Source organism: Spermophilus citellus (assembly GCF_964194105.1).
Source record: "Spermophilus citellus genome assembly, chromosome: 7".
Taxonomy (NCBI): Eukaryota; Metazoa; Chordata; class Mammalia; order Rodentia; family Sciuridae; genus Spermophilus; species Spermophilus citellus.
The window spans coordinates 86,288,423-86,302,194 of record NC_138188.1 but is presented as its reverse complement, the minus strand read 5'-3'; the positions used below and the strand labels follow the sequence as shown (position 1 = coordinate 86,302,194).

Here is a 13,772-nt window from a genome sequence, read left to right as displayed (position 1 = left end):
CTTTATTCCTTATAGCTTAGCCTTTCCCCCCCTTATTCTGCATGTTTGAAGTTTCAATGCATTCTGTAGAAGTTCTCCTTAGAATTTATTCCCCTCTTTTCCTAGATGATTTGGGAATATAATCTTAAGTACATGTTGTGAACAGATGATTTGTTTTTTAAGATTTCCTGTTTTATCTTGAAAATACATGAGAATTTTGCTTGTTGTTTCTTAATATTCTTGTGTTTGTTAAATAAACAGGCAAAAAGTGCCTATAACTGCTTACTAGGGAATAAAATTTCTGATTAAATATCTGGTTATTTCAGTTGTTTCTTATTTGACATTGTTTAAAGTCCACTATTAGCCTGTTTATATCACTCACCAACTATATTTCATGGTTCCAGAACTGAGCATACTTTTTCAAATACTGTCACCACAAAGACATATTGTGTCATATCATATTGCATATGTGATAAGGCAGATCCCTGAAACAGCTTGTATTCATCAGGCTTCCTTTTGAGATTGGCATAATAAAGGTTTTAAATTTACCCATTTTAGATGGCATTAGAGTAGATTATGCTAAGTGAAGCTAGCCAATCTCTAAAAAACTAATGTCAAATGTCTTCTTTGATATAAGAAGAACAACTAAGAACAGAGCAAGGAGGAAGAGCATGAGAAGAAGATTAACATTAAACAGGGACGACAGGTGGGAGGGAAAGGGAGAGAGAAGGGAAATTGCATGGAAATGGAAGGAGACCCTCATTGTTATACAAAATTACATATAAGAGGAAGTGAGGGGAAAGGGGAAAAAAACAAGGGGGAGAAATGAATTACAGTAGATGGGGTAGAGAGAGAAGATGGGAGGGGAGAGGAAGGGAGGGGGGATAGTAGAGGATAGGATAGGCAACAGAACACAACAGACACTGGTATGACAGTATGTAAAAAAGTGGATGTGTAACCGATGTGATTCTGCAATCTGTATATGGGGTAAAAATGGGAGTTCATAACTCACTTGAATCAAATGTATGAAATATGATATGTCAAGAACTATGTAATGTTTTGAACAACTAATAATAAAAATTAAAAAAAAATTACCCATTTTTGAAAAAAGGTAAAATTAAATCTATATCTTAAGACTATGTAGGCTGTAGATGATGTATTATTTACCCCTAGTTTTTATAATGTTTTCTGCTAAAATAAAAACAAATGTTTAGCCAGAAAGTGGTTCCTTTTGTGTTGAGATTTACAGATGTATATTGTCCTTCTACTAGCAGTGTGAATGAGTATGGATGGGTTGTCAGGAATTCAACAGCTTACACATGTGTGACCACAATTATAGTTTGCCTGTCAGAATTCTGGTGAAAATCCCAATTTAAATGAAATAGCCATACTTTTTAATGTGTATTTGAGAATGGTGAGGGTTTTTTTTTAACTTAACACTATTTGCTACTATAATTAATTGCTTAAAAATCTGAGATTTAGATTTCCAAAGATTAATATATTAATAATTTGTGATAAATTCATGTATTATACAATGTTTAGTATGGAATGTATTAATTATTTATGTGTGTAACAGGCAACTCAAAGTTATGTTGACGAATGTTCTATGGACGGATTTAGGACGAAAATTCACAAAGACCCTACCTAGAAACGATGCTAATTTATATGATGCCAACAAGGTACAATCAGATTCATTGCCTTCGACATCTGTTGACAGCATAGAGACATGTCACAAATTAGAACCTCTTCATCAAAGCCTTAATTTATCTGAAAGGTATGTTGTTCAATATTGATTTTGTTCAACTTACCACATTTGAAATAATATAAATCCAATACTCTTAAAAATATGTTTGTTGGAAATAATATGGAAGAAGATCTGCATATACAGGTATGCCCTGGTCTAAAGCAAATCTTGAAACTTTGAATCTTCATTTAGATGTTGGTTCTGTACTTCACTAAATCGATTGACATGGAGTTATATTTAAAAATGAATATCCTTAGTACATTTAACTTATTTATAATAATTTAATTCATGTATATATTGTTTTAGTATATTATATTACAATATAAAACGAAGATATATACACACATACATTTGTTTACATATAAGATATACACACAAATGTGTATATATCTATTTCTTGTTTTCAAAAATATCTTTTTTTGTCAGAAATGAGTTTTTAGAAAATCTTTAATCTGAACTAGTGTAACACATTATATAAGAACTACCATTTATTAAAACTTATCAGAGGATATAGGCTTGTTTCCACTATGTTTTTTTTTTTACAAAATTATAAAAAGCAGTTTCTGAAGTGAGCTGTACTCTTTCTGCGCTCCTCAGCTTCCCAAAGCATCTTACTGATGGCTGTGGTTAACCATTTCACAGAGGGGGAAACTGAGGCACTGAGGTAATGTTGCACCAATTATTGTAGGGTGCACTAGTTAGGAGTTGCTCTTCTCTGACTGGCCAGGTGGAAGGTGGTGGGAAAAAAGGCTTATTGAGCTGTGGGGAAAGGGGGTCAATCTTGAGCGGGGCAGAACAGATCTGTTTGGTGCCCCCACCAACCTCTGAGTGAGGGAAGGGAATGGGAGGACCATGACATAAGTGGGGAGATGTGGAAGTCTAGAAAGAGAAAGCCTTGGAAGAGGCAGCTGTCTTGCCATCTTTGGAGGAGGGTGTAGTAAAGACCGTTGCTGCAGTGAGAAAGCACTGACCCAGACCTAGTCAGAAACCTCACTGTAGTAATATTTGTGGGCAGCTGGCATGGTCTTCCAGCCAGCCTTCCAGAACTCAATGATCTCTAGCAGCAGTAGCTGGGCCAGGGAGCTAAGGCCTATTGGAAGCAGGAGCCTATCCCAGATCAGGACAAAGAGCTCATTCATGCACTCACTGCCCGTTCATCTTCTCCAGCTGCTTCCCAACCCAGTACAGCTGCAGCACCAAGCAGTCTACCTTCTCCTCCTTGCTTAGACTGCAGGCTGGGCCAGCTGGAAGAGATAATCATAGATGACGTTCATTAGTGCCATCATGGGCATGTTGTTCACCTTTGAGTGCTGTCTTCAGCAGCTGCTGTGTCTGTGCATCAAAAGATTGGATCTATTTGGCTTCCCCATGACCATTTAGCCCCAGCAGCTCTTTAATGGTCTGGGATTAATGACAGCATCTGCCACACCTGCCTGTTTTCTGCATCTTTAACATACCTTTAAATGTTATTTTATCTGAATCCTCACTACCTTTGATTTTTTTTGAACTTTCTTGTATTTTACATGCATTTAAGAAATGGATATGATTTAAAAATACCACTTCCAGGCTTTAGTAGTAAATATTCAGTTTAATTTTGAAAACTAAGAAGACCAGTTTTGCTTGTGGTTTTCTAAAAAGATTGTATGTGGAATTTTGAGCTAAACACAAGGAAGTAACTCTAGGAATTTGTGATCTATAAAATAATATTTTTAATATATCTTGCTAGGCGTGGTGGCACATGCCTGTAATCCCAGTGACTTGGGAGGCTGAGGTAGGAGGATCGTGAGTTCAAAGTCAACATCAGCAAAAGTGAGATGCTAAACAACTTAGTGAGACCCTGTCTCTAAATAAAATACAAAAATGGGGCTGGGGAATGTGGCTCTGTGGTCAGGTGTGCCTGAGTTCAATCTCTAATACCAAACAAACAAACAAACAAACAAACCAACAAAAACTATATATCTCCATTTGTTTTTAGCTCTTAAATAAATATTTTTTGGAGGAGGCACTTTATTTTCAATTAGAAGAACCTGCTATTGACTAGCCAGTGCTTAATAATATATGAACTTTAGTCTGGATGACAGTATATAAGTGTTTTAAGTGGAAAAGATTGTTAATTTTGAAGAGTTATTTTAAATAAAAGTAGCACTTTTATCAAAACTTCTAAACTTGCTTAATAAGGGTAAAACCAAAAAAAGTTTAATAAGACTTCCCTTACTAGATGTTTCCTAATGTCGAGGTAGCTTTCTAAAAATACTGTGAATCTTAAAGATAGTTTAATATAAGTAAATTTGAAGCATCTTGCTCTCATTCTACTGGATTTTAGCAGTTTACCCACTTTGTACAGGAGAACTAATCTCAAACTGTGCTGACAGATGTAAATAAAGGAGTTAGTTAAAAGAATGATCATATCTTTTGACTCTTTTGAAAGGAAGCTTTAATTCTTCTGCAAATGACTACAGATTTTTCAATTCTTTTATCCCATTACTGTTCTTTTTTCAATTAAAAGAGTGTAGTGTTCCATTCTCTCTGAAGAATAGTTTTTCCCATAAAGAATTGTTAGCCTCTAAATTATGTGTTTGTGAAATTTAAATATTACATGAAGTAAAGAGCCCTAATAAGATTTTAATTTTTTTCCATGTTAGTAGAATTCAGTTAGTCCAGATATCTTAACTACAGTCCAGATATCCTAAACTTAGCTTGTTTTACATTGAAAACATTATTTTTATTCTCTTCTATCCCCTTACTGTTTGAGTGAATGCCTTGCTTGTATACCCAGTTCTGCAAATTAGAACTTGGGAATTGTCCTTTTTTTTTTTCTTACCCTTATATCTAGTTATTTACCTCGTGTTGTTTTTTTCTTCTAAATTTATCTTGAAATAATTTCTTCATCTTTACTGCCAGTACCTCAGCTCAAGTCCTAATAACTTTGTGCTGTTGTTACTATAACATTAAATAGATGAGGCTTCCTGTGCATACTTTTTCTTCTTGGCATATTCCTTTTGTCTTTGTCTAAGTATTCATTCTAAAAATCAGGTCTTACTCATGACTCAATGGTTTAACATTTTTCTGTGATTCCATGTAACCTTCAAGATAAAGTTCAAACTAGTTAGCTTGGTGCACAGGTCCTTATGATGATTCCCCTTTGCCTATCTCTATCTAGCTTTGTGTCTTTCCACTCTTCTACATTTACAGAGTACTTCAGACTTAGGGAACTATTGGTTGTTCATTGAACATATAATGCTATTTTATGCATTCTGTTTTTCTCTTATAAATAATCTCCTTTTCCTTTTTACTGGTTTCTCTTGGTTTTGAACATTGAACTCACATGTCTCTTGAGAGCCCTCCTTGAGTCTTGTCTTCCATAATTATATTTGATCTCTTTGTCTTGCTAAAAACCCTCTTCATATATCAGCATTCATCACACTATATTGTGATATTTAGTTTCTCTAACAATGAATTTCATAAGGGTAAGGACTATATTTTATTTCTTATTTTTCTTTGTTCCTAATATAATAGTAGGCTCATACTAAATACTCAGTACAGGAAGTTTTTGTTTTATTTGGTATTAGGGATTGAACCCAGGGGTGCTTTACTACTGAGTTACATTTCCAGGCCTTTTTGTGTTTTATTTTTGAGAAGGATTTGACTGTTATTTAGGGCCTCAACTATTTCAGACATCTTAACTATGGTCCAGATATCCTAAACCCAACTTGTTTTACATTGAAAACATTATTTTTTATTCTCTTCTATCCAAGTTTCTGAGGCTGGCCTCAAATTTGTAATTCTCCTGCTTCAGCCTCCCAAGTTGTTGAGATTACCCGTGTGTACCACTGTGCCCAGCTAAAGGAAGCTTTAATACATTTAACTATAGGTCTTGTCTTCATCTATTTTCCCGGAATAAAATTTCCAGACATTTTAAAATCTATGTCCCATTAGGGACATAATATACAAGGCTTCTGAAGAAGTAAACTATGTTTCTTCTGCTTTCATCAGTTGGCACCAGAGATTGTTAGAGAAATATGAACATATTATATTCATATGCAATATATTTAAATATCATTAAAAGAGTTCCTGCTATTTGAAATTTTTCTAAATGTAAAAATGAATTTATTGTTTTTCTTTAAATATACATGTGTGTGAAATTTACATATGCTTACAAAATTATATATTCCAGCTGGGCATTGTGGCACAGGCCTGTAATTCCAGCAGCTTGGGAGGCTGAGGCAGAAGGATTAAGTTTGAGGTCAGCCTCAGAAGTTTAGTAAGGCCCTGAGCAACTTTGCGAGACCTTGTCTCAAAATAAAAAATTAAAAGGACTGGGGATGTGGCTTAGTAGGTAAGCAACCCTGGATTCAATCTCTGGTTAAAAACAAAATTCCAACAAAACCAAAACTCCCCCCCCCCAAATTAAAAACCCCAAACCCTATTCCAGTACTAAAATGGAAAACTTTTTTAATAGTATGATATTCCTATTCCCTTATGATATTTCTTAAGCCAGTAATATTCTAGGTGAGTGCTGATCTGTTCATTTAAGATTCAGTTGGTACAAGGAAAATACGCTAATTTAGAAAATCTGTGAATATCTTTTAAAAAATTATCCAGAAATTAAATCTTTTCCCTACGTACCTTAATGTTTTGATTTAGAAGGTATATTTTGAACTAAGAATACACTTATGAGAACCCTATTAAAATGCCATAAATCACAATTTTAGAAAATCATCTATGTATAATTATAGCAAAATGAAACTAAATTAATATCATTTTTTTTTTTTTTGTGGTACTGGAGATCGAACTCAGTGCCTCATGCATGCTAGGATAGTGCTCTACCATTGAGCTTCATCTCCATGTAAAATACATGGATAATAAATAATATATGTAAAATAATTTTTTATTATATTACAGCTTTATTAGCAGATACAATTGTTATCTTTCAACAAGGACTTAATTTCTTTAAAAAACTACTCTTGGAATGAAGTTGCATATTAATAGCTCTTACTAGTTTTTCAAAGTTTCCTCCATTTATTAAATTACCTAAATCATGGTTAGCTTGCTACTTAAGCAGGGTACAGTTTGAGAGAAAAAGCATAAAGAGGCACAATTAGAAAATGGAATTATTTTCAGGCCAGCATCATTTCTGCTATTTCTCACTGCATTTCAAAATTTCTTTCTTCTTTGGTTTAGTATATTAAAGATATTTTGAAGTGTTGTTTCATCATATTAGTAAATAGAGTTAAGCAAATTGTATTTTATATTACTTACTGACACTGTTTACACCCTGAGGAAAATTTTTCAGATTGAAATAATATGAGAGATGAAGTATATACATTTATTTACTTCAATTTCTCGTGAACATTTAGAATTTTTGACATGCTAGCCAGCCCTAGAATATCCTTGGCAATGCTAATTTACATAGTTGTATTCCAAAGGATAGTTTTGGAACTATGAGTATAATTATCACTTTATAGATTTGTATTCTCTAAGGTTGTCACTCTTTGTTCCTTTAAGGTACCTATATTAGATATGTTGTCAATAGGCAATATAAGGTATTTGGGCTGTTGTTGTGTGTTATGAAGAACTGAGTATATTATAGTCATTGTTCAATTCTATACTTCTGGGGGGCAGTTACTGGAGATTTAATCCAGAGACACTTTCTTTACTAATGTACTACATTCCCAGCCCTTTTTATTTTTTATTTTGAGATAAGATCTTGCTAGGTTGCTTAGGGCTTTGCTAAATTGCTGAGCTTGGCCTTGAACTTGAGATCTTTCGGCCTTAACTTCCTGAGTCACTGGGATTACAGGTGTGTGCCACTGCCCCCAGCTAATTGTACACTTTTTAAAAACATATTTTGATAAATATTGTAGAACATAATAAATTGTAACAGTTAATTACTATTTGAAAAGGTTGTTTTTAAAAGGTTGAGTAAGACTTCAATAATATGAAAATTAGTGTTTCCGTTTGTTACTAATCTAATATGTGCCAGGAGTTGTGCTAATTGTTTTAAACCTGCTATTTAATCTCAACTGTGTAAAGTAGATGTTATTTTTCCCATTTTAGGGATGAGGTGATCTATGCTAGGAGGCAGCAATTATGCTAAGTAACTTACTTAGGTGGTAAAATAGTTATTTTACCAAATCAGAATTTGCACCAGTGCTTCTCTGACTCCAAAGTCCTTGCTCTTAATTTTGTGCCATACTGCTTCTCTTTACATTTTTACTCTTCTACATTTTTAACTTTTTCTTTTTATTTTTTTGGTACCAGGGCTGAACTCAGGGGCAGTTTACCACTGAGCCACATTTCCAGACCTTTTAAAAAATATTTTATTTATAGATAGAGTCTTGCTGAATTGCTTAGAGCCTCACTAAGTTGCTAAAGCTGGCTTTGAGCTCATGATCCTCCTGCCTCAGCTTCCTGAGCTTCTGGGATTACAGGCATTGCACCACTTAATCTGGCTGAACTTTACCATTTCTCATTAACAAAAATAATTACACTTTACTACATATTTTATGTGTTACTTAATTTATTAACCTTTAAATGTTCAACTTATTATTTAAGTTTTTCCTTTGACATCTTTTTACAAAGTAAGAGTGTTTTCATGGACATGCTGAGATAGTGCCTTGAAACTTCTGATAATTTCAGGGTCCTCACGGGAACTTTATGGATGTACCTTCTACTGCAGCTTGGTATATAATCTTTTCAAATGATTTTTGATTGAATTTTGAATTTTTTTTTCTCCTCTAGGAAGAAACTTTTAACTCTTTGTTTAACTTGGAACGTCTCTGGTTCTTTTTTCTTTTTCTTGTTTCAAATTTAGTAGTAAAACAAACCATACAAGAATTGGATGATCATTTATTATTCAGAAAAGAATTCCAAATGTTCCCTTTCCTTGCTGGTTTAATCTCAACTGATCAATTATTTTCAACACTTTGTTTAGGCCTAATCTTCTATTGACTCTAAGTCCCCTCTTTTAGAGAAAAAGCTTATTTTAGGAACTCGACATTTTAAAACATATTTAAATTATGCTATAGCCAAGTATTTAAAAAGAGATAATAGAGGATAGTTGACATTTCTTTGATATGTCTCTTTATATGCCCTAATTTTTCTCATTATTAAATATTTAAATTTTTGTAGTATTTTTTATACATAATGAGCAACATTTAGAATTCAGGACCATAATAGAATTATCATTTATTTATTTATTTATTTTGGTGATGCTGGGATCAAAACTAGACCTCACTATTCTACCTCTGAGCTACATTTCCTGCCTAACATTTATCAATTCTTTTGTTATTTTACAGCATTAGGTTCTTTGATCTCTTAAAAGTAAATAAAATTTTATTTATGCTGACATATTTATTTGGAAAAAATGAATCTAGCTTGAATAACAAGTCTCTCTGCTAATTTTTCTATTTTTTCTAAAGCATTGAAAATCACATTTGAATTTCCTTTTAGTGATACACTTTGTAACAGTACATAGTATAAAATCAGATAAAAGGAATCTTGAGATATTCTACTGGCTTTACATTGACCCCCATTTCTACTTCAAATTTAGTATTTTTAGGTAGAGTTATGTCAAGTCTATTAGGCATCAAGTATACAAAACAGATAATAGTAAATAGGATCCTTAGAAATCTAAATTATGTCAGGAGGAAGATGTCTCTGCCTCCCTTATTCACGGTTAGAGGGTACACTATATGACAGACTTCCTTTCCTTTCTTCCTTCACAAACTCTTAAATTCAGGGAGTTGTATTTACTATGAGCACTTATTTTTAGATTATATAATCATTGAAGCATTTCCTTTAATGTTGCTAGAAATGAATATTTCCAAGGGTTTCTTGAAGTATCTTTAGAAAAGCTCAGTTATTTGGAATCCTTTTCAAGTTAGTATTGAGGATTCAGTGTTTTGAAATAGAATAAACAAAAATCTCAAAAAAAAAATAGGCCCAATTTCTTCCACTATGAAGTGCTACTTATACTTGGGCAAATAGTTAACTTTTCTGAGCTTTTTATTCTTCATGTTTAGAATTGAGAACTAATCTAAAGTTCTTCTAAGGTTTTGAAATTTTATTCTGTCTGGGACGTAGTAAAAAGAACACAATGTCTTTATATAGGGAAAATAAGCAGGGTACCTGTGAGTACTACAACAAATGTAACAAAGTTCAGTGAAGATTCACATTTTCACTTAAACAAAAGTACTCTAGTTCTTTCTAAGTATATTGTTTCTCACAGAGTGTCAGTAAAGTATTGTTAGTGGCATATTAATAACAATTAAGGAGACATTTAATGAAGAGGCAGGAAAAACCTTAAAAATAGCAAGCAGGCATCTGTAGTCCTAGGTACTTGAGAGACTGAGGTAGGAGGATCCATTGAGTCCAATTGTTTGGGACTAGCTTAGGCAACAGTGAGACCTTGTCTCTTAAACAACAATTACAAAAACAAACAAACAAAAAGCAGGATAAATGGCTGGGAATGTAGCTCAGTGGTAGGGTTCTTGCCTGGGACCCTGGATTCCATCCCTAGCACCATGATAACAAAACAAGACAAAATAAAAAAATACAGTAACAAGATCTTTTTTTTTAATTGATTTTATTTTTTTTTTAATACATGACAAGAGTGGAATGCATTACAATCCTTATTACACATATATACCACAATTTTTCATATCTCTGTTTATATATAAGATATGTTGACACCCAATTCAAGTCTTCATACATATACTTTGTATAATGATGATAATCACATTCCACCAGCCTTGCTAATCCCCTTCAGTAACAAGATCTTAAAAAAAAATCACAATAATTTGTCTTGGGTTTGTCTGTTCAGAGTCAAATAGTAGTCTCCCTTTCTCCACCTTTACATCTGCCAAGTTGGTGCTGGAATCCAGGGCCTTGTACATACTAAGCAAATAGTAGTCTTGAGGACATTGTTGTAGTGTGGCAAAGTACATCTTGTTTTTTTTTTTTTTTTTTTTTTTTTAAAGAGAGAGTGAGAGACAGAGAGAGAGAAAGAGAGAGAGAATTTTTTAAATCTTTATTTTTTAGTTTTCGGCGGGCACAACATCTTTGTTTGTATGTGGTGCTGAGGATCGAACCCGGGCCGCACGCATGCCAGGCGAGCGCGCTACCGCTTGAGCCACATCCCCAGCCCGTACATCTTGTTTATAATAGCAACTTTGGCTAACCAAACAAATATCACACAACCCTCTTCAGAGTTATACAGTCCATTTGGTATAGATATAGATGCCACAATTTTAGAAAGTTGTAGCTTTAAAAATACACTTCGCTTTTCTAAATATTTAATTTATTGACGCTCTCCCTGATGCTGTTATAATATTAGCATATTAACCCCAGTATACATGCTGTTTCATTTATGGAATCTGTTATTACCATAGATGCAATATGTTTGATGTCTTTCTTGTTGGATGTGGTACTTGTCATTTGTCGATTATAAAAACATAGTTTCTTATCAAGGCCCTTTCTCTGTTTTTTTTTCTAAGTATATTGTTTCTCACAGAGTGTCAGTAAAGTACTGTTAGTGGCATATGGATAACAATTAAGGAGATTTGATGAATTGGCTTGTAGTAATCTGTGTTTTTAATAAATAATGGAAAAGAAAAAGCATTTTTTGAGAAAAATGGATTAATATTTTAAGCACTGTAATAGCATCTACTAGTATACTTAAAGACATTATTGTGGCATACTGTGATTTATGCCATCATTTGTAAGAAGCAAGTACTTCTAGAAATAAAAGATACAAAATTTTGAGTATTCATATGTCAATTTCTAGGGTAATGTAGTTCTAATAGCTTACTTGTGCTAAGATGATATGAAAATTCAACTTCTTAGAATATATATATATGTATATATATACATATATGTATGTATATATTTTTTTAAATTGAAAACTCCAGTACAGTATGGTGTTTGTTATTCTGTGTGACAGGATACCCAGAGTTATACTGACGAATGTCCTGGGAACGGAGTTAGGAAGAAAATACATAAAGACCCCACCTGTAACTGAGGCCAGTTTGAGTGATACAGACAACTTGCAATCAGAGCAACTCTCTTCATCATCTGATGGCAGCCTAAAATCTTGTCCAAATCTAAATCCTCACAAGAGCTGTTTTTTATCTGAAAGGTATGTTTAGTGATAATTTTACTCAAAATAATATATTTATTTTCATGAACCATCCCCGTTCCCCCCCTCCCCAAGATATATTGTTTATAAATGTGAGGTAAATTGTGCTCTGGTTACCATTCTTGTAATTTGGAAAAGTGGACACAGCCAGTGAATGAAATTTTAGTCACCTATTTCAGTATCTTAATTCATTTTTCTGGTATAATTGAAATCCATTTCCCTGACATCACTCTGTTCCTCCCTTGTTCTCTGGTCTATCTGTCCATCTGTCCGTTCATCCATCTGGCCTTATTCAGTATGTTATATTCAGGTTCTAGAACTCTGTCACTTAGTGCTCAGTAAATATTTGGTTGAATGAATGACTGAATGCATTCCTCATGAAAATGGTTTGAGATAGCTGAATTCCACTAACAAATGTGGCTGTGTTAAAAAGAGAAATGTAAATCTGAAGTTGCCTTTATTTTAAGCACTAGAAGAACTTATGTGGACTGGAAATGAGAAAAAAAATCTGTGGAAAAGGGAATGTCATTTAGTAAATTCTACTAGGTTTTTTTTTTTTTTTTGGTTGTGCTAGGAATTGAACCTAGAGCCGTCTGTCTGTGAGGTAGGCACTCTACAAACTGAGCTATATCCCCAGCTCCTCTGTTAGATTTTTAAACTTTCATTTGCCATGAACTTCTGAAGTTCCTCTTTTTTTTTCTGTTTTCAAACTATAAAATAAACCATTTTATCTCAGTGAAAAATTGATTTGGTCTTAATTTCCACCACCCCATGATCTATCTAAAGGTAACTTCTGGTTTGTATTTTCATTATAAGCCCAATACATTAAATATTGATAGTTGCCTTTTTAAAGGCTTATAAACAAAATTCTTACTCTTCTAACAAATATTGTCTTTTAAAACTGTTTATTTATTATGAACTTCTGAATTTTTCTCCTTTTAGAAAATATTTTGTAGTTTCACAGAAGTGCTACTCAATTATCTGTATAATTTTAATTTTATACTTTAATAGACCTCTCTAAATTTGCCTCCTTTCAAAATGAGAATTTCATTGGAATTATCTAGTTACTAAATTTAATGTATAGTTGGAGATGTTATAAGTGTGCTTATCACATTATTATTGGTGTTTTGTTTCTGGCTTCTCTACTAGACATAAACCCCTAAAGGAAAGGCATAATGTCTTATTTACATTTATAGCCAATGCTTAGCTCAGTACACACTGAATTTTGTGCACTTAGGTTAATCCTTGTGGCATTTAATTTTAAGCCTCAGTTTTCTGAGATGTAAAAAGAGAAGTAATTTTTAAAAATACTTTTATTTATAGATGGACACAATACCTTTACTTTATTAATTTATTTTTATGTGGTGCTGAGGATCGAACCAGTGCCTCACACATACAGGCATGAGCTCTACCACTGAGCCACAATCCAAGCCTGAGATATAATTTTTAATGTCCTTTATGCTCTTAAAAATTGTTGTATTCTCTCTTATAATTCTTATGTTAGAATTCTTTGTGCACATAAAATATTATACAAATGAAAGTGTTATTGAAGATGCTTTTGTAGAAAAAACTTATTTTTTGGAGAAAAATTTTTATAATGTTGAATTCCATTATTATGATGGGTTTTTAAATATTTTTTAGTTGTAGATGGACATAATACCTTTATTTTATTTATTTTTATGTGGTGCTGAGGATCAAACATGGTGCCTCACACATGCTAGGCAAGTGCTCCACCACTGAGCTACACCTCTAGCCCCTTATGATGATTTTTATTATGATGTTGAATTCCATGTTTTCCTTGGAATTCAAATGGCATCAGTGCACAATCATACTGCTAGGAAAACAGCACTGTTGAGGATTGTTTTTAAATTTTTTTTATAGTTGTGGATGGACAAAATGCTTTTATTTTAT

The 13,772-nt window shown here is 33.1% G+C and overlaps 1 protein-coding gene across 11 annotated transcripts in view; it reads left to right on the top strand.

Moving 5' to 3' along the window:
* SENP7 (SUMO specific peptidase 7) overlaps positions 1 to 13,772 on the top strand; it is a 146,644-nt gene that overhangs the window by 50,998 nt on the left and 81,874 nt on the right. For 7 of the 11 annotated variants that reach the window (XM_081302641.1, XM_081302644.1, XM_081302638.1 and 4 more), the window contains 2 exons: positions 1,556 to 1,753; positions 11,667 to 11,861. The exons of 1 other annotated variant lie outside the window; for it this stretch is intronic. In XM_081302641.1, coding sequence (XP_081158767.1) covers positions 1,556 to 1,753; positions 11,667 to 11,861 — 393 coding nt within the window. The remainder of the gene's footprint in view (positions 1 to 1,555; positions 1,754 to 11,666; positions 11,862 to 13,772) is intronic. 3 more of the 11 variants (XM_081302647.1, XM_081302646.1, XM_081302645.1) reach the window with 2 other exon arrangements.